Source organism: Ostrinia furnacalis, unplaced genomic scaffold (assembly GCF_004193835.3).
Source record: "Ostrinia furnacalis isolate ACB-3 unplaced genomic scaffold, ASM419383v2 OfSCF1416, whole genome shotgun sequence".
Taxonomy (NCBI): domain Eukaryota; kingdom Metazoa; phylum Arthropoda; class Insecta; order Lepidoptera; family Crambidae; genus Ostrinia; species Ostrinia furnacalis.
The window spans coordinates 301328-323811 of NW_021131655.1; the positions used below are offsets into that span (position 1 = coordinate 301328).

Genomic DNA, 22484 nt, shown 5'->3' on the forward strand with positions numbered 1-22484 from the left:
AATAATAGCATAAAGAACCAATAAATTATCATGGATAGGATAGGGATATATGGATGTATGGATATATGGATATACTCGTATGGATAGAAACATACGTACTTTGCTCAAGAGTTTAATATTAAGTCGATCGCAATTGATATCAAGTATTTCATTTAATATTACCGACTAGCGGCCGCCCGCTACTTCGTACGCGTGGATCCCGTTTTACCCCCTTCATCTATCTTACGCGGTTTAGAACTTTTCATATAAATGTTTTTTCCCGCTAACTCCCGTTCCCGTAGGAATTTCGGGAATTCCTTATTGTAACTAAGCTTTTGTTTTATTAAGGTACCTACATNAGACGGTGGTCGTTCGGGCGGAAAAGTTCTCAAATGGCGACCACAGACCGGAAGACATAACGTGGGCAGGTCTCCCACTAGGTGGACCGACGATCTGGTGAAGGTCGCTGGAAGAACCTGGACGCGGGCAGCGCAGGACCGGTCGTATGTCGCTGATACGTCGAAATTCCGTTTTGCCTTTAGTTCTTGACTACTGTAACTGGAATAAGAGAAGTTTTGGGTTCCTTTGTAGTTCTAAATACACGTTTAAGATAGGAACATAATAATATGTAGGTACCTACTTTGCTCAAGACTTTAATATTAAGTCGATCGCAATTGATATCGAGTATTTCATTTAATATTACCGATAAGGTACAACGAATATTGGAAAAGTGAATAATTTTCGACGATGGAATACTTCTCCCACGTTAATAAGACAGATGTCAATTTCTTTTACCATGAATTCAAATTTCTTCAGATCGATCTTTCATTTCATTCCGGGAAAGTATGGGGAAAGTAAACGTTGTGCTTTTACCCAAAAAATAACACAATTCATCGGCGAGGTAAAAGGAAAATGCTGTTGTTTGTTGTGCCTATAGATATGAAATTCATTATTATGTCAGGTATCGGATGGACAGACAATCTAATTTTAATTGTATGCCTTCGTGCAATAATGGACTTATGACAGCTGATTGATTTGATGTTTTATTGAAAAAGAGTAAGTTAACACGCAAACAATTGAGGCAACATTTTCAATTTACCTACTGTACTGCTGACAAAATAACGCGATGCTGGATTTGTCTCATATTTTAAATAACTTAAAAAAGTCGAACTGCCTAAGGTTGAGAATCGTATCGATGACCTTTGGCTTGCGGGGTCTTGCGCACTGCTCTTTCATCTGAGCTACGGACACTGGATAAACCATAAAAAAATTGAGGTGTCATAAATTTAAAAATGCCAATCACCGTTAAATTAAAGCGGTTGAAATCAAAATTGATGTCATCTATCCTCTACTAATTTTATTACTGATGAGAGATTAATATTCATGAGTCGACATAATGGCCGCATTAATTAATAATGTTACGTGTTAAAACATGTTTACAGTCATAATAAAATCGGTGACATAATGCATTACGGTGAATAATGAGCTTTTGTTCGTCATTTCGGAAGATTTATTAATTTATGATGTGGATGAAATGACATCAGTTGAAGCTTTTATGTCACATACCTACCTGTATTTCAGTCTATTCGAATCTAAGATTCGCTTTGGTGTAGACTGAAGAAATGCCTGTTGCACAGTAGGGACTGTACTTTCAGTGTACAATAGCCTCTCAATTTTGGAATATCCTGTTGTAACTAAGCTTTACGTTCACTAAGGTACCTGCATGCCAAATTTCAAGCTTCTAACTCAAGCGGTTTAGATTTTTCATACAAAAGGATTTTCCCGCTAATTCCCGTTCCCGTGGGAATTCCTAAGTATCCTATAACCTGCCCAGGAGTATGAAGAATAATTGTACCAAGTTTCGTTAAAATCCGTCAAGTAGTTTTTGTTTCTATAAGGAACATACAGACAGACAGACAGACAGACAGACGGACAGACAGACAGACAGACAAAAATTTTACTGATTGCATTTTTGGCATCAGTATCGATCACTAATCACCCCCTGATAGTTATTTTGAAAATATATTTCATGTACAGAATTGACCTCTCTACAGATTTATTATAAGTATAGATAAGGTACAACGAATATTGGAAAAGTGAATAATTTTCGACGATGGAATATTTCTCCCACGTTAATAAGACAGATGTCAATTTCTTTTACCATGAATTCAAATTTCTTCAGATCGATCTTTCATTTCATTCCGGGAAAGTATGGGGAAAGTAAACGTTGTGCTTTTACCCAAAAAATAACACAATTCATCGGCGAGGTAAAAGGAAAATGCTGTTGTTTGTTGTGCCTATAGATATGAAATTCATTATTATGTCAGGTATCGGATGGACAGACAATCTAATTTTAATTGTATGCCTTCGTGCAATAATGGACTTATGACAGCTGATTGATTTGATGTTTTATCGAAAAAGAGTAAGTTAACATGCAAACAATTGAGGCAACATTTTCAATTTACCTACTGTACTGCTGACAAAATAACGCGATGCTGGATTTGTGTCATAATTATAAATAACTTGAAAAAATCGAATTGCCTAAGGCGGGAATCGAATCCACGACCTTTCGCTTGTCGGGTGACTGCTCTTCCATCTGAGCTACTTAGACACTGGATGAACCATAGTTAATTATGGTCATAAATGGGTGTGCCATAAAAATGCCAATCACCGTTAAATTAAAGCGGTTGAAATTAAAATTGATGTCATCTATCCTCTACTAATTACTGATGAGAGATTAATATTCATGAGCCGACAAAATGGCTGCATTAATTAATAATGTTACGTGTTAAAACAAGTTTACAGTCATAATCAAAGCGGTGACAGAATGCATTACGTATGAATAATGAGCTTTTGTTTGTCAATTTGGTGGGATATTTTATTTATGATGATTGTGGATGAAATGACATCAGTTGAAGCTTTTATGTCACATACCTGCATTTCAGTGCAATTAGTGACATTAATTCGAATCTAAGATTCGCTTTGGTGTAGACTGAAGAAATGCCTGTTGCACAGGAAGGGACTGTAAGAAGGCAGTGTACGGTCAACAGCACGTCAACGTAAACACTGTGGTATCTTACGTAGTTGCGATAGGGGCGACATTGCAACGAAAATGTATAGCTTGATGTGCTGTCGACTGTACAATCGTTATGGCCTCATACTGAGCAGAGACCAATTTGGTACAACAATTTTATTATTTTTGCTTTATGTCAATTTGCTTTATGTCAATTTGTAGATATTCTATTTTTAGTGCCAAATAAATATTTTTTTCTTTCTTTCTATTTTTCTTTCTTTCTTTCTTTCTTTCAATAGTAGGAGTACTTTAAATGGGTGAATTAAACGTTTTTTTAATACAATACCTAGATAAATACAAATTAATTCTCGAGATTTCATCATAGAACTAGAAACAAAGTTGTCCAACAGATCAGAATTCTAAAAGATATTTAAGAAAGGGTACTTAAGCATCGATATTTATCATCTCATTCGTTTTCGCAATCGACTGATAAAGTCACCATCACCCCTTTAATGTACGATTATGTTCCGCAATGGAAGTTTATGGTCCGAAACGATAATGATGAAATGTAACACGAAAACCGCATCATTATACTTCCTGTCCTCATTTCTTCCGAACCAAATACGCGACAGGCAAAAAATCGGTCGCGTAAAATTTAATGACATGTGACTTTTCACCTCGGAAATTAAAATACTTCTAATGAACAACCGAGTCAAGACCTTTGAACCGTGACAAGGTGATACATGTGTGATAAACGACAACGATATTTTCCCCCGTAAAAATAACGATCAAAGTGAATAAAAATAGCCAGATAATAAAATGTGCTAGCATCCTGTTCGTCTCAATAAAAAGTGTATATTTCTTCTTTGAGTTATTTTTTATTGCTTAGGTTTCGGTCTGAGACGATAAGAAACAAATTTATGTCAAGTCATACTCTATTCAGGCTTTGTTTTGTTCCATACAATTTATATTTAGGTACCTACGCAAAAAAATTGCGATGGTAATAAAGACAAGGTCTGTATCACAAGATAGTAACTTAATCATAATTCAAATTATAAAGATCAGTAGGTACTCGTAGGCAATATAGGATGTAGAACCGACAACGGACCTCCATGGTCGCTGACCTTGGGAGGTCCTTTGTGGATAACCTCTGAATGTAAGCTCTTGGAAAGCTCAAACCCACTAACAATCTAAGGGAGAGGCATTTTATTCTGCAATTGACTTCTAGATTGTTATGGTAAAGTCAATTATTTTTTTCCCTGAAGACGGTTTGGTTTATTTGTAGTTGTAATCAAATATCTGCTGTTAATTCCGGAAAAAATATTAGCGGTCTGCTTAGTTAAGAATCGTTTATTGAAATCACCATGCACCGTGTAAATTACAAATCTAACCTTTTCTATAGTGACTGGCTAGAATCTAGTCTCATCATAGGACTCGATTATGCCTAATGTTCTTTTCATCGGTATCTTTCAACCTCCTTTGTATGTCTGCTAAATCATGCTCTATTCTGATTCAGATAATCATAATGCTGACCTCCATTAAAAGCTTTGCTACATCCATGATGATAAATTAGGTTAGGCCATTCGCACGTCTTGGCTAAGCCTGGAGATAATTTTATAGACATTGTGATATTAGCGAATATTATGACTGAAACAAACGAGCCTAAGAAGCTGCTGACTTGTTCCACCAAATTAGGTTTGAGAAGCCTATTTTCTTTCATTTCTTTTCTATTTTCTCCATAGTAAGTAGGTCTACTTTCTATTTAAGATAAAAGTCAAATAAGCATTTTACTTAATCATTCCTTAAACATAAGGACTCATGTTATGAACAAACTATTATATTGTAAGTAAGCAAATAANCCTAAGCAAATAATGTTTATTCTCTCACGACACAGGCTTGCCTAGTGTGGAGTCCAACGTTATTATGTGAAAATATGTAATGATATTTTGGTAATAAACGATTTTATTTTATTTTATTTTATTATTTTTTAATACCTAGCAAACGTCTAAACCTTGAGTCCTTGACTACAATTCCGAACCTGAAGACAGTGTAATAAAGATTGTATTTCTCAAAATATTTCAGAATTCCAAAGAAAACTATCACTGTTGCCCATCCCATTGGTGGTACGTTTAAAGTGAATTTACTATTTCATGTACCTGACTACAAATAGTAATTTTATAAAAATACTATTAAAGATCTGACAAGCGTAGGGCCACCAATCTTGTTCTGGAATGTTCGGAAGTCGTCCCTGCGACCTCAACCTAAATGGCGATTATCGACTTCTCTATTATGGAGAAGATTGCTGCCGGTCGGGCCGACGGTCCATTTATGGGTCATTTATATAGATAAATGCAGAAAAGAAGTAGGTATATACATGTTGCTTATTTTTGAACCAGCAGGTCAATTTTTTAACACAATTTAAGCGAATTACAATGTGCTTTTTCAAGCTTTAAATATTAGGCTTCATACCAAATAGGTGCGATGTCAGAACAGACAAATTAAGCTTTGTATAATTTTAACAATCGATCATAATATTTTACTTGTAACGGAATTATAATTATTTAAGTAGGTTTTTTAACCCTAATGGTGCAATGGTAAAATATTCCTAAGTAATTGTAAGTCCTTGAACCCATCACTTCAAAAAAATAAACTCTACCTACCATTTCATAGTACATAATTTATAATAGTTTCATAGTATAAAGATTCAACACGTATTGTTGAATTGCCCTGCTGTTTAAGCCAATTGAGCCAGGTCCGAGGAGTGAGGAGTGACGAATCCAACCATGTGAGTGACTAAGTTGGTGTCTTGTGGCCACAGACTAAGTGAAGTGTCGATATTCATTTAGATTTTAGAACAAATGGCTGGACTGTGGATTTCACTTGTTTACTTTAGTGTTGTTAGTGGATTTATAGACAGGTATATCGATGTTTTTGAAGTGAAGTGAATTAATGAGGCCACGTACCGGAAAACGCAGCGTGGGACGTCCACCCACAAGGTGGACCGACGACCTGATAAAGGTAGCGGGAAGGCGCTGGATGCAGGCCGCTACCAACCGTGCGATGTGGAAGTCATTGGGGGAGGCCTATGTTCAGCAGTGGACGTCCTGTGGCTGAAATGATGATGATGATGATGATGAATTACTCGTGTTTCCAATTTGTCAATAAATTTGATCTGATTATAATTAATTTGAATTTACTGGAAATTTTGAAGTTGTCAAAAAATACCGAGAATCATGTCTAAACTATCCAAAATGTCCGTTCTCAATTTGAGATCAAACTCGTGTCTGCGATCTATCGATTCCGAAGTAAAACAATTGATGGCGAAATGTACTTTGAATAATATTGATCTCACAACGATGGGTAATCGATAAAAACCGACTCTTTTTAAAGTAACGACGGATGATATAAGCGACGCGTCTTATTTTGCAACATAAACAATAAGAGGTCGTATTTTATTCAACAACAGCTTTTTTGACGGTTTCCACAATTTGTTATTCCGACGGTGTATTTTATTTTGCGTAATGTATTCGCCGAGCAAAATAATGTTATTTCAGTTCACCCAGTGGATCGAGTGTTTCGATTAGCATATTCGTTGAAAATTTAAACGCTATCGACTTCTGATGGAGCTCGTCTAATGCCAGTTTACCATACATACCTACTAGTAGTAAATATTTAACGTTATACCTACTGACTAAGCAACTATCAAAAGCTACACTTAAATATTTTTTATGTACGGTATTTGACCGTAATCGCACCTGATAATCACTGAAATTAAAAATGACTACAAATATTGATGAGTTTTATTACATCGAAATATTTTAGTGATTTTTTTTTAAATGAGAGATTGAATCTTGCAAATTAATTCGGACATCGTATCAATGGGTAATCTGTCACTTCCCGTTGTAGGAAATAAGAAAATTTATAAAAAAACCATTCTGTCTCTGACTGAATAATTTTTGGCGGGCAAAACCTCGGGCAGAAGCTTGTGAACAATAAAGGTATTTCGGCTAACCAAAACATAGTTTGCAGCAATTTTGTACCCGCATTAGCTTGTTGTGAGGTTAATTAATTAGTCGAAAATTTATCTGACATTATCAGCTCCATATTTCAGCTAATAGTTGTGTTCAAAACTATTCATACTGGTTCTAATTGTATTAGGTGCATTGGACTATTATTATTGTATTGTAGGTGCGTTGGACTGTACGTACATTCATAGAGCAAATATCATTTCAACCACTGAATTGAATAACTAATTGTATTCAGAAAGACTAAATTGATAATGAAAGCAGAAAATGTTAATAATAGACACATTGTTTTTTGTCTTTAATATTTTGTGAGCTACTACACTTTTCGCACATTCGGTCAAAACAGNAAGTCCTTGAACCCATCACTTCAAAAAAATAAACTCTACCTACCATTTCATAGTACATAATTTATAATAGTTTCATAGTATAAAGATTCAACATGTATTTTTGAGTTGCCCTGCCGTTTAAGCCAATTGAGCCAGGTCCGAGGAGTGAGAAGTGACGAATCCAATCATGTGAGTGACTAAGTTGGTGTCTTGTGGCCACAGACCAAGTGAAGTGTCGATATTCATTTAGATTTTAGAACAAATGGCTAGACTGTGGATTTCACTTGGTTACTTTAGTGTTGTTCGTGGATTTATAGACAGGTATATCGATGTTTTTGAAGTGAAGTGAATTACTCGTGTTTCCAATTTGTTAATAAATTTGATCTGATTATAATTAATTTGAATTTACTGGAAATTTTGAAGTTGTCGAAAATACCGAGAATCATGTCTAAACTCTCCAAGATGTCCGTTCTCAATTTGAGATCAAACTCGTGTCTGCGATCTATCGATTCCTATGTAAAACAATTGAAGGCAAAATGTACTTTGAATAATTGATCTCTCAACGATGGGTACTCGATAAAAACCGACTCTTTTTAAAGTAACGACGGATGATATTAAGCGACGCGTCTCATAAATTTGCAACATAAACAATAAGAGGTCGTATTTTATTCAACAACAGCTTTTTTGACGGTTTCCACAATTTGTTATTCCGACGGTGTATTTTATTTTGCGTAATGTATTCGCCGAGCAAAATAATGTTATTTCAGTTCACCCAGTGGATCGAGTGTTTCGATTAGCATATTCGTTGAAAATTTAAACGTTATCGACTTCTGATGGAGCTCGTCTAATGGCAGTTTACCATACATACCTACTAGTAGTAAATATTTAAGGTTATACCTACTGACTAAGCAACTATCAAAAGCTAGACTTAAATATTTCTTATGTACGGTATGTGACCGTAATCGCACCTGATAATCACTGAAATTAAAAATGACTACAAATATTGATGGGCTTTATTAGGTACATCGGAAATATTTTAATGATTTTTTTTAATGAGAGACTGAGTCTGGCAAATTCAGATATCGTATGGGTAATCTGTCACTTCTCGTGGTAGGAAATAAGGAAATTTATAAAAAAACATTCTGTCTCTGACTGAATAATTTTGGGTGGGCAAAACCTCGGGCAGAACCTTGTGAACAATAAAGGTATTTCGGCTAACCAAAACATAGTTTGCAGCAATTTTGTACCCGCATTAGCTTGTTGTGAGGTTAATTAATTAGTCGAAAATTTATCTGACATTATCAGCTCCATATTTCAGTAAATAATTGTGTTCAAAACTATTCATACTAGTTCAGATTGTATTAACTGCATTGGACTATATTCAATTGTAGGTGCGTTGGACTTTACATTCATAGAGTAAATATCATTTCAATCACTAATATGCCAATTGCTTGAATAACTAATTGTATTTAGAAAGACTAAATTGGTAATGAAAGCAGAAAATGTAATAGACAAATTGGTTTTTGTTTTAAATATTTGCATTTTAATGTCAGTAATTTGTTGTACACTAACTTTTGCCCGTGGTTTCGCCCGCATTGAAGTTTAAGTTAAGTTAGTAGCAAAGTAAATCCCAGTAATTAAAAAACAAATACGTAGTGATTAGGTTTAAATCAGAATCGTTATACAGAAAGCAAAGCACTCCACTCGAGTTTTGCAGTTAAAAAGTAGTTAAAAGTTTTTAAAAGTGGATAACTATAGGATCGAGCACTAGGAAACAGTTATTACCACATGTTTGCGAGAAATGTGAGCTTTCGGATACTAATATTTTAGTAAAAAATAGGGAGGGAAACCTCAAAAAATTTTTTATAATTGCTTTACTGAATTTCCGACTCTATCGTTCAGTGTTGAAAGGACATCACAGGAAATGTTTTATTTCTCTACCAATCTTTTTATGACGGAATATATTTTTTTAGGCATTCGAAAACGTTGAAACGAATAACGTTACGGTAGGAACTATCTCTACATAAAATATGTAGACTCGATTAACCTTCCTGTATAACGCATTGGCCTGCCACCGCCAACGAATTTCATTTTGTTGTTCAGGTACCATGCGAATAAATAAATAAAGTATAAAAATTTCACGGCATTCTCGTTTCAGATCGGGTGTGTAATTTTGATTTTCCATATGTAATTGTAAGCTTGTAGTTTGTTCTCCAATTTTGTTCATTAAATTTTTCTTGTTAAGAAAGTTGACAGAAACACTACTGTTTTCTAGGTCTACACACCTATGCCTGTTTTCACCATCAATCCGTAATTTTTAAGTGACCCCTATGGTGACACATAACAGGCATTTTGTTTTTATAGGGCTCACTTAAAAATTAGGGATTGATGGTGAAAACGGGCACGAGTCTACTGTTTCTTTCAACATAAGTAAGGGAGACCGAGGTGAGTTGTAGCAGAGTAGAGTTGTGACATAGTAGATTTTTGTTCAAGTCTCGAGCTTACAAAAGCGCGCTGTTGCGAGCTAATAGGTTTTCGAAAATCGTCAATGTCACAACTCACCTTTACAACTCACCTTGGTCTCCCCTAATTCAAGACAAGTCTTTTCTATTATCCACACAGAGTAAAATGTATGTAGTCTAAGGTCAATGTAGCACGTACAAATATGTAACACATTCACGTACGCAAACAGTACAAAAAACAGTTTCCGGCTTTCCCAGAAACATCTCCGTGACACCCAACAAAGAAAAATATGAATGTTTGGAAAAATAATGTTTTGGCTTACTCGGAAAAAATATTTTCTGTATAAAGGAATTTTTTCTATACCATCAAAATTATTATAGTTCAACGTGTCTCCAAAACGAGTACTCAGGCACTGTTTTGAAGCTTTAATGATGGTTTACTGTTCCATTTTTCAAATGGTTTCACTTCTGCATTTCAAGAAGGTCTTTTTAAAGTATAAACCCATATTGTGCTTGGTTTATTAGTATTGGTATTCCCGAAGCGAGTATGACACTGAGTGCACTGCAACGTTGAATGGGAGTTAGTTGCATGGAAGAATGCCACGTCTCAGTGAGTTTCAAGCTTTAAGGTCAAAATGGAAGCTGGTATTAAGTTGGTTTTTTAAAATACTTTATACTATCTTCTGCTCTTGGTGTTCCCTAAGTACTTGGGTAAACATATTATTATTATAGCTAACATGAGAAATTATGAATTTTTTTACTTCATTTTATTTATTTATATTAGGGAAACAAACAATTGAAATTTACATGCAACGTTTATAATTCCACAATTCATAACTTTTAACATTCTGTGTGCTGTGACAAAATCTTTTTTTATTCGATTAACACTTTATCAAAGTTCAGCCTGTTATACAAACAGTATTTACCTATTCACATTTTACATGAGATTTTACAATAGGTCGGATTCCACTGCACAAAATACAAACGGTGACAAAGTCGATGTAATACCACAGAATAATAATAAGTACTACAACAAGTACTACGTACAGAAGTTTTACTTCGCGAATGTATTTAAATAAATGTATGCTCAATGCCGTTAACAATATGGTGTAATTTAGCCTGTCTCAAGAGTCAAGCACCATTTTGTTGACAAACGTCAGTGATCGGCACTGCGCCGAAGCTATAGGGCTGACTTCGGTAAAATGATGTGACGTGAGGTGCCAAACTGCGGAAAATGGCGGAGGAAATACATGATTTAGCATGAATTATCATGAATAATATTAACTACTTATTTACCTCTCAGTGTCTTGAGGCAACATAAAAAAGTACATTCTGTGTTTTTATTATTATTTAGGCAGTTAAATATTGCACAGTATTTTAAGTATTTAGTACACCATTTTCTTTATTTTCTTCCATCATACACAAGAATACGCGTGCGTGAGTCAATGTTCGCTCGTATGTGAGGCCTTGTCGAATAGTATCCTGTAGGTGGGCCATCGTGCGTGTTTTGTTTTCGATGTAAACTCGCGTAGATGAACAGGCCTGGTAATACAGACAAACATTGATATCTCGGCAGGCCTGCAACTTTTGCTAAATTATATAATTTCTTTAGCCAGTGCAATCCTCGACTTTACCACGACTTTACCCTCCAAGTTATATGTATAACTAGCTGACCCGGCGAACTTTGTTCCGCCTTAATGGCAATAAATAACGGGATACAAAGTATCCTATGTCCTTCTCCTGGCTCTAAACTACCTCCCAGACAATTTTCAGCTAAATCGGTTCAGCCGTTCTTGAGTTATAAGCGAAGTAACTAACACGACTTTTTTTATATATATATAGATACATATGTATTGAAAGTTCAACGACTTGTTAAATACTTGATGAAATGCAAAACTTCTGAAGCAAGTTCAACGCTGGATGTCGAACTAATGTAAAAGTCAAACGTATTTCAAGCTGTAAAGGTTTTAATTAAACGTTATTACACTCGTATATTTTACGTAGTTTATAAATATTAGATAAATTCCAAAGCTGCTTTAAAAAGAAATCTCAACTTAAGGTGAGTTTAACAGTTGTAAGCTTTCACCTGAAGCAACAAAGTTCTCTAGGTTTTGACCAACAAGCACCAAGTGACCGATATTTTCGTGTTTCCGTTTCCTTTGAAAGCTTTTACCTTGGCTCTACGCTACGAGATTTAAAAAGCATTAATATCCTCTTCTGTATTTGGAACTAAACCTTTAAAGCTTTTCAAAATGTTTAAAGGTCGTAGGTTATCTTCAAATGTTTTAAACCTTCTTACAGTCATTACTTATGTTGGTAATTTACTTATCACAAATTAATACTCATTTTATTTAAGAATGAAATAGAAAGATAGTAAGCAATTTATGCCCGTTTTCACCATCAATCCCTAATTTTTAAGTGACCCCTATGGTAACATTTAACAGGAACTTTGTTTTCATAGATGTCACTTAAAAATTATAGGGATTGATGGTGCAAACTGGCATTAGGCATGTAAAAATACTATACGTCATTTTAAATTTACACATTGTACATTATACAGGGTGTTTCTTGTAAGGTGTCAAGCCGAAGGCAGATGATAGGTGAGGACTAGACCTATCGATTTCACCCCCATGTATGTTCTACGATTTTTCGTAGTTTAGAAGTTATCGTTAATTTTGTGATTTTTTCAAATTTCATGACCTAGTGGCTTAATTTTTTTTTTACCTTTTTTTNGAACGAACGAGCTACTACACATTTTAATGTCAGTAAATTATTATACACTAACTTTTGCCCGTCGTTTCATCCGCATTAAAGTTTGGGAAAACGCTTTCTCATTGGAAGCTTACGTCATAATAACTATCTGCGTGCCAAACTTTAGCACAATCTGTTCAGTGGTTTGGGTTTGGTCAATTAGTGGCAAAGTAAATCCCATAAATAAAAAACAAATACGTAGTAATTAGGTTTAAATCAGAAACCTTATACAGAAAGCAAAGCACTCCACTCGAGTTTTTTGTTAAAAGTGGATATCGATGGGATCGAGCACTAGAAAACAGTTATTACCACATGTTTGCGAGAAATGTATGCTTTTGGGTAGTAACATTTCAGTAAAAATAGGAAAACCTCAAAATATTTTTTAAAATTGCTTCACTGAATTTCCGACTCTATCGTTCAGTGTTGAAAGAGCATCACAGGAAATGTTTTATTTCTCTACCAATCTTTATATGACGGAATATATTTTTTTAGGCACTCGAAAACGTTGAAACGAATAACTATATGGTAGGAACTATCTCTACATAAAATATGTAGACTCGATTAACCTCCATGTATAACGCATTGGCCAGCCACCGCCAACGAATTTCATTTAGTTGTTCAGGTACCATTCGAGTAAATAAATAAAGTATAAAAACACGAAATTCTCGTTTCAGATCGGATGTGAAATGTTCATTTTCCATATGTAATAAATTGTAAGCTTGTAGTTTGTTCTCCAATTTTGTTCATTAATTTTTTCTTGTTAAGCAAGTTACTAGGGTCTACTGTTTCTTTCAGCATAAGTAAGGGAGACCGAGGTTGTAGCAGAGTAGAATAGTAGATTTTTGTTCAAGTCTCGAGCTTACAAATGCACGCTGTTGCGAGCTAATAGGTTTTCAAAAATCGTCAATGTCACAACTCACCTTTACAACTCACCTTGGTCTCCCCTAATTCAAGACAAGTCTTTTCTATTATCCACACAGAGTAAAATGTATGTAGTCTAAGGTCAATGTAGCACGTACAAATATGTAACACATTCACGTACGCAAACAGTACAAAAAACAGTTTCCGGCTTTCCCAGAAACATCTCCGTGACACCCAACAAAGAAAATATGAATGTTTGGAAAAATAATGTTTTGGCTTACTTGGAAAAAATATTTTCTGTATAAAGGTATTTTTTCTATACCATAAAAATTATTATAGTTCAATGTGTCTCCAAAACGAGTACTCAGGCAACTTCGTTAGTGAATGTTTTATGGTACCTACTAAATTACAATAAATAAATTGTAAATGTACCTGTATTTTTCATGTTTCGTACATTCCTGTTATTAAGGCTGAGTTGCACCATCTTACTTTAACTTTGACAAACGTCAAAAATCTGTCAAACTCCATACGAAAAGCACCGGTTAATGTTACGGTTAAAATAAGATGGTGCAACTCAGCCTAAGGGATTTAGATTATGACGGTGGTAAAGCTTAGTTTCTAAGCTAAAATCAAGTGGCAGTGGGCGGGGCACATAGCTCGTAGAGACGATGGCCGTTGGGGCAGGAAAGTTCTCGAGTGGCGACCACGGGCTGGAAGACGTAGCGTGGGCAGGCCTCCTACTAGGTGGACCGACGATCTGGTAAAGGTCGCGGGAAGAGCCTGGATGCGGGCAGCGCAGGACCGTTCATTGTGGAAAACCTTGGGGGAGGCCTTTGTCCAGCAGTGGACGTCATTTGGCTGAAACGAACGAACGAAAGCTTAGTTTGAAAAGNGGGGGAGGCCTTTGTCCAGCAGTGGACGTCATTTGGCTGAAACGAACGAACGAAAGCTTAGTTTGAAAAGTTTTTAATTCTGATATGAAGCTTTAAAGATGGTTTACTGATCCATTTTTCAGTGGTTTAACTGCATTTCAAGAAGGTATTTTTAAAGCATAAACCCACATTGTGCTTGTTTTATTAGTATTGGTATTCCCGAAGCGAGTATGACACTGAGTGCACTGCAACGTTGAATGGGAGTTAGTTGCATGGAAGAATGCCACGTCTCAGTGAGTTTCAAGCTTTAAGGTCAAAATGGAAGCTGGTATTAAGTTGACCTTTTAAAATATTTTATATCTTCTGCTCTTGGTGTTCCCTAAGTACTTGGGTAAACATATTATTATTATCGCTAACATGAGAAATTATGAAATTTACATGCAACGTTTATAATTCTACAATTCATAACTTTTAACATTCTGTGTGCTGGGACAATATCCTTCTTAAAAATCTTTTTTTATTCGAATAACACTATATCAAAGTTCAGCCTGTTATACAAACAGTATTATTACCTATTCACATTTTACAATAGGTCGGATTTCACTGCACAAAATATAAATGGTGACAAAGTCGGTATAATACAGAAAGACATTGATATCTCAGCATGCCTGTAACTTTTTCCAAATTATATAACTTCTTTAGCCAGTGTAATCCTAACTTTACCCTTCAAGTAATATGTATAGTATGTATTGAAAGTTCAACGACTTGTTAAATACTTGATGAAATGCAAAACTTCTGAAGCAAGTTCAACGCTGGATGTCGAACTAATGTAAAAGTCAAACGTATTTCAAGCTGTAAAGGTTTTAAACGTTATTAAAGTCGTATTCGAATACAAAATTCAAACCATACTTTACGTAGTTTATAAATATTAGATAAATTCCTTTTTGCCTCCTATCACATAAAAAAAAAAAATCCAAAGCTGCTTTAAAAAAGAAATCTCAACTTACGGTGAGTTTAACAGTTGTAAGCTTTCACCTGAAGCTACAAAGTTCTCTAGCTTTTGACCAACAAGCACCAAGTGACCGATACTTTCGTGTTTCCGTTTCCTTTGAAAGCTTTTACCTTGACTCTACGCTACGAGATTTAAAAAGCATTATCCTCTTCTGGATTTGGAACTAAGCCTGTAAAGCTATTCAAAATGTTTAAAGGTCGTGGGTTATCTTAAAATGATTTAAACCTTCTTACAGTCGTTCCGGGTTGGTAGTTAGAATATGAGTATTTTTCTATTAATAATTATTTTAAAACGTACAATAGGAAGATGTAAGCAATATAGGCATGTAAAAATACTATACGTCATTTTAAATTTATACAAATTGTACATTATAGAATTTTTCAAAAGTCATTGTACGGCGTTGAACGAAACCAGACGGCCGCTGCTTAGATATGTCCGTCACGTTTGCCCTCATCATGACCCTTCCCTGTCAACTGCATATAGGGACTTGTTTTTATTATGACCCCCAGCAACCAAAGCTATTAAACAAAACCATCCGCGCGAGTTCAAACGAACAATGTTTCATCAAAAACCAAAAAGTGTGAAATCAAAACGTTTTCCAAACAACTTTTTATTACAATACTCAACCCATTCTAACGGCTGTCAACTTTTGTTACAGATTCGACCGCCCTCTGAAAAATGAACACAGCACATCTACGTAAATGGGAGCTCTTGGAAAAGAAATCAAACAGACGGTAATAATAACGCAATTCATCATAATACGATGCGAAACTCCAGCGAAACCTCCACAATATTTCTCGATTACACATGAAAGGGTAATTTGTTTTTGTTACAGAAAAATGGCATGTGAGAGGATGAAACATCAAGATATCACGTTTGCTCAAACGAAGAAATATTATGGGCATGCTCCGGCTAAGTATTCGGAAACAAGAACCGCGTTAAACTTTAATGTGTTCGCAAATAACGCCACGTGAAATGTAGCCATAAACTGCGGCAAAATGGGGCAGACACACACGCACGTTGATACAAACTTCACTCTGGTGAATTATTCGGAGATTTATGACGTCATCGCCGATGATAAGGACGCGTGCGCCGTCGCTGACGAGCCCAAATACCCGAGCAGCTTTGGCGTCACGCTAGCCGTGCCCGAATGGGAGGCTATTTGCACAGCCATAGTACTTACACTCATAATAATCTCCACTATCGTCGGGAACATCCTGGTAATCCTCAGCGTATTTACATACAAACCGCTTAGGATCGTGCAAAACTTCTTCATAGTCTCGCTGGCTGTTGCGGATTTGACTGTAGCTATATTAGTACTGCCTCTCAACGTAGCCTACTCCATTTTAGGACAATGGGTCTTCGGAATTTATATGTGCAAAATGTGGCTAACGTGCGACATAATGTGTTGTACGTCGTCCATCTTGAATCTGTGCGCGATCGCTCTCGACCGGTACTGGGCCATTACGGACCCCATAAATTACGCACAAAAGAGAACACTTGAAAGGGTACTCCTAATGATTGGTATTGTATGGGGTCTTTCATTGGTTATTAGTTCCCCTCCGCTGCTCGGATGGAACGACTGGCCTGACGTGTTCGAACCTGATACGCCCTGTAGATTGACTTCCCAACCCGGCTTCGTAGTTTTCTCATCATCTGGATCATTTTACATACCATTAGTTATTATGACAGTAGTGTACTTCGAAATTTATCTGGCCACAAAGAAAAGGTTAAGAGACCGGGCCAAGGCAACAAAAATCAGTACGATATCAAGCGGTCAGAATAGGTTCACCGCTAAAGAGTGCGATCAGAACGACCAAGACTCCGTTAGCTCGGAAGCGAACCACAACGAGCATCAAGGCGTTACACGCTTAGTTTCCGACAATGAAAAGAAAAAGAGGACGAGGAAATTGACCCCTAAGAAAAAGCAAAAGAAGCGATATTGGAGTAAGGACGATAAGTCACAAAATAAATTAATCATACCGATTTTGTCCAACGAGAATTCTGTGACAGATGTGGTGGATAACATGGAGAATAGGAATACGTCTTCCGAGAGTAATTCGAAGGAGACACACGATGACGAGTTATTGGAAGCCGCAGAACCGGTGGTGAAACCCCAGAAGCGGGCAAAACCGAACCAACCTAACGCTGTTTATCAGTTCATCGAAGAAAAACAACGTATCTCGTTAACGCGCGAGCGACGCGCGGCCAGGACCCTTGGGATCATAATGGGCGTGTTTGTCGTGTGTTGGCTACCTTTTTTCGTAATTTACCTTGTGATTCCCTTCTGCGCCAGCTGCTGCTTATCCAATAAATTCATTAACTTCATTACCTGGCTTGGATACGTGAACTCTGCGCTCAACCCTCTAATATACACCATATTTAATATGGACTTTAGACGCGCGTTCAAGAAACTGCTCTGTATAAAACCGTAATAAGCATGTGTTGTGTGCCAAAGACTGTAAAATTAATTAGTTTTGTGCTTCGAGTATAGTTATCAAAAGCCGCTGATTTGCTCAAATTAAAGTTTTGAAACATTGGTAGTTATATGATTATGTGAATTTATCATTGATAATTATTAAGATAAATATGTATTTCAATGACTGTCTTAAAAGTTTTAAGCTTAAGTAGTGTGGTTGTATATAAAATATCGTCATTATGTAACTCGTGAAAGCATTTAATATTAGAGTGAACATCGTAGCACTACAAGTTTTATTGTATTCTGTAAATATTTAACGGTTACATCGTGCATAGCACAGTAGTTAGAGTTCATGTATTTATTCTCTGTAAATAATGGATTTCGTGATACCGAATTTAATGATAACGAGTATAGTACCAACGAAAGTCGCTGATTGTGACGATAAATTAAAACTTACATGTACATACATATCTTTGTCCGTTGTAAATAAATTATAGAATGTTTGTATAAAGTTACTAGTCATACAATAAGTCAAATACTAATCAGAAATGTTTATAATGGCGACCGTAATAGAAATAAGACTAAGATTTTTTTTACGTAGTTAATTTTCAAGTATTATATCCCTTTGAAATAATTTGAGCCCTTATTGAAAAGGGATATTAGTATTTCTGCGGTTTGGTTGTTTCTCCTGGACTGTAATAAAGTACTCAACTGTTTGTTGGTTTGTTTGTTTAATGGAACACCTTCGCCGTCACGTCCCGGCGCCATGTTTAAAACATGCCTCCATTTGTATGCAAAGAGATAAGTCGAACATTTCTCATATTCAAAATTACTGCTGTTGTTTTAGAAGGCATGCAAATTAATTAGATTGACCCACAACTTTTAATAATTAAGAGAAGTAATTAAGAAAAATGAATTTGTGTTGAATTAGCAGGTACTTAGGTAAGTTATTAATAAGATAAATTAATCATAAACAAAAAGTAAGGATAAAATTGATATAATAATCTCACCAGTCAGGATTAATATCTTCCGATCTGATATTTGAGAACAATCCGGGTCAGTGGTGGAGTTGGAGTTACTCCGAAAAACGTTATCCGAATTTTCGAATGTTACCATCCGTACCACGCAAAGCGAGATGCCAATATGAGTGACGGTTACAGATATAGTCGAAATTACGTAAACAGCGGAGTAGACCTGTAGTATCGAAGCAATCAAGTATATTCCTCACTCAATCTATGATGCATAGTTTTGTGGATTATCTACTCGTATAATCTCCTCTCGTATAATGTCGAGGGTCTTATCTCGATTGTTATTTGATTTGGATAGATTCTACGTCTACAAAATTGCGTGGTACTTATCCTTAAAAATACTTATCTAATCTAACGTAATCGTAATAAGTGAAGCTTTTAATAGATATCTTGGAACCTAAAAGTTTCCTTAATTAGATCTACCTTTATAAAGCGTCTGTCATGTTGTCACATCAAAGAAAACTTGATAAACACAAAAAAACACATTTTGTATCACGAGAGCGTAATAAGGATCAAACACAAAACGTCGACTTCAAAGCACACTTTTTGAGGTATTTTTCCATCAAAAATAGCCCAATAAAAGATAATAATCTGTTAAAAGGAAAGCCATCTAATGGAGAAAACGACACAAATTTGCTAAGTGACTTCCTGAACTGTTTCCTAGTCGGGCTGATCAATGAGATTGGTTGCAAAGAACAGGATTTAGCGTTAGTAAGAAAGGAGAACTAAAGTCGCTGATAGCGAGCAGGAAGGCGCTGGACGCAGGCCGCTACCAACCGGGCAACATGGAAAGCATTGGAGGAGGCCTATGTTCAGCAGTGGACGTCCTAAGGCTGAGATGATGATGATGATGAGAAAGAAATCAGGCCTCAGTGATCCTGTCGATTATCTCGAGTTGAAGATTCTGGGTTCGACTCCCAAAGGGATGCATTGTACAATCATTTCAACCTACCAGTCCACTATTTGGAGTAACTCTCCCCCCAGGTAGCCAAACAAAGAACAAGTTCTCGCCACCATCTAGCCAGTAAAACTGGCAGAAGTCAGCTTTCATCTTGTGATCATGGGTCCAACGAGCAGCCCATCGAGAACTTCATTTGTCGAGACGTATTCTCCATGGTGGTGACTTAAGTGTAATCCACTGTATTTAGTCCTTATTTGGTAAGGATAAGGACGTTGTAGCTTGAGTTATTGACCTGTTTGTCTGAAAAGAAAGATGAGGCAAGATAAAAAACACTTAGACCGATTAGGTACCTAATGAGACTAAAATTAAAAACCTGCTCTACATTTTTATCTAAAATAAAGTTATGTTTATTAACTCTTTTCTAAAGGTAAAGTTTTCGCTATCTCTTCATACTTGAACCAGAAATAAGTTTTTCGCGCCATAGATTTCTCGTTAAGAGCCTCGCGGGCCAGCAGTGATCCCGAAGTTCGTGAACCGATACACTAACTTAATTGCCTTCTGTTCCTTTGGAAAATATAATATTATCAATAGATTTTTAAAGACAAATCGATATTATGATTTTAGCTCCACATTAATGTAGAGCTGAGCAGAGCAGAAAATATATAGGTAGACTACTTAAAATATTTTTTTAATTATGCAAGGGTCACCTAAGATGTATAGTGTTGGCAGGCTGTTGTCGGTGACTTGGTGGTCGACGATTTGGTGAAGGTCGCAGGTAGCACCTCTATGTGGACTTGGAGAAAACTTATATATCTGGAATCATTAATATTTAAGTAAGTATGGGTTTGTATCAGATTAAATATTCCTATTTCAGAATTTATTTAACCCTTGTCGTCATTGTAATATAAAATCAGGGCTAGGTAACTAATTACATAAATTCAATGTTAAAATGAAACATTTTGTGCTGTCTATCAACGTCTGCTTATTTCAAAGCTATGAAGTTCTCAGAATGTAATAATGATTTTGGTGATAAGTGGTGCAAATAAAGGTCAGGTAAATTTCATTGAAAACATAATGAATGTTTTGGTATCCAAGTTAATGAAAATTTATTAAAATACTTTACAAGGTCCTTCTCACCTTCAGTAGCTCTTGGTTATCAAGATATTACGAGACCATAAAAATAAATCGAGCGCACCAAACTTGAGTACAATTTAACAGCTATGGAGCTGGGTTAATGGTGCCAGTTTTTTGGGGTTTGAAATAAAATAAATTAATTTTGACTCCTGGAAAGTTTTTAATACATATTTCAAAGTTTAGCATAATCATTGTAAAGCCTCTCACTCACCAGAGGCATTCTTGTGTAAAAAAATAACTGAAAATTATTTTTTTGGCTTCATGATAAACAATAAGATTTTAATACGTATGTATAAGTTTTTATGACTTACCAACAGCACAAAATCTGAAAACTCCTGAAATGAAAATCATAACAAAAATGTAAAGCTCAAATTCATGGTGAAAAACGTTAGTTTTCGTGTAGACACGCATAACAACAACCTTAGCAGTAAGTCAGTACAAAACCAATACAGATAAATAAAGAATCCATCTAACCTTCACACACTCAATCTCGCAAATAGAAGGCACTCCACAAAATCAGCCGCCCAATGTTTCGCACTAGCTCCGAAGAAAGCAATGGCTCTGTAAAGATAAACATTTTAGGGTTAGCTCCGCACTAAGCAAACGGACGGTAAGTATATCGAATAGTAAGCGTGGAACGTTCCAAGAAGTGTTTCTGACTTTTGCGGCCACAAAATGTGCGATTGATGCCCGTTTTCACCATCAATCCCTAATTTTTAAGTGACCCCTATGAAAACGAAATTCCTGTTATGTGTTACCCGTAATAAAAGGGTCATTTAAAAGTTGTTGTTGTTGTAAATGGTGAAAACGGGTATGAGTCTTCTATTTTTAAAGCCTGTTAAGGTAGCTAGGGTCAATAACTGTTCCATGTTCAACTTTTAGTTCTCAGTAGTACCTGTGGTAGCACAGTAGGCGCAAAAAATTACATATAATTTATGCTTGAAGCACGAGTCGCGCTAGTGACAATCGCGAATCACGCTGCGCGATGCTACGCTATACCTACAACGCAAAAGATATGCCTCCTAACCTCCTTACTTAGGTACTGTTAAGTAGTCTATCATCAGATAATTGGCATAGTTTGATCATATTTGTCACAGTATTTAATATGTTACTTAATTATTACTGTTGAACCCTCAATCGCCGTTAAAAAAACTAGGTAACCATAAAATATTTTTCCCATCTCATACACAACTCAGTTTGCTACAAAAACTTTTTCAGTATGGAATGTTATTATTCATTGTTCTCTCAGTTGAAAAAAAACAGGTTGAAAATTCTTCTCGGCAAGCTCAGCGCTCAACAAATGGATGTAGGTACGAGTATGTATAGCGATTAGCGAACCGTGAACTCCAGGAAGGCCTGGACGATCCAGGTTGCTGGAATAACAAAAACGTAAGTGAAATAAAGCGGATTGCTTTTGTATAAGAGATACGAACGTGTAGACTTTCAGGTGTACGGGAATAGTTCTTTCGATATCGTTGGCTATTCGAATTTCCCACGTTATCATGTTAGCAATATATATTTTTATTATGTGCTATCTATTGTTTTCAATTAGACTTTCTGAGAAACTTTTTGTGATAGAACGAGATTTTAATGTAGTTGGCGAAGCTATGTTTAAAGACAATTAATTAATACTTTAAATTAAATACAGGCATTCGTTTAAGTTATTACATTACAAACGTTCATTAATATTTCCCTTGGTGA

At 35.8% G+C, this 22484-nt stretch overlaps 1 protein-coding gene across 1 annotated transcript in view; it reads left to right on the forward strand.

Annotated features, from left to right (window-relative positions):
* Positions 1–18284, forward strand: part of Oct-TyrR (Octopamine-Tyramine receptor) — a 63073-nt gene extending 44789 nt beyond the window's left edge. The window contains exons 2-3 of the mRNA XM_028304336.1: positions 15960–16035; positions 16137–18284. Of these exons, the coding sequence (XP_028160137.1) occupies positions 16300–17736 (1437 nt within the window). The 5' untranslated portion in view covers positions 15960–16035; positions 16137–16299 and the 3' untranslated portion in view covers positions 17737–18284. The remainder of the gene's footprint in view (positions 1–15959; positions 16036–16136) is intronic.
* The last annotated feature ends 4200 nt before the right edge of the window (positions 18285–22484 follow it).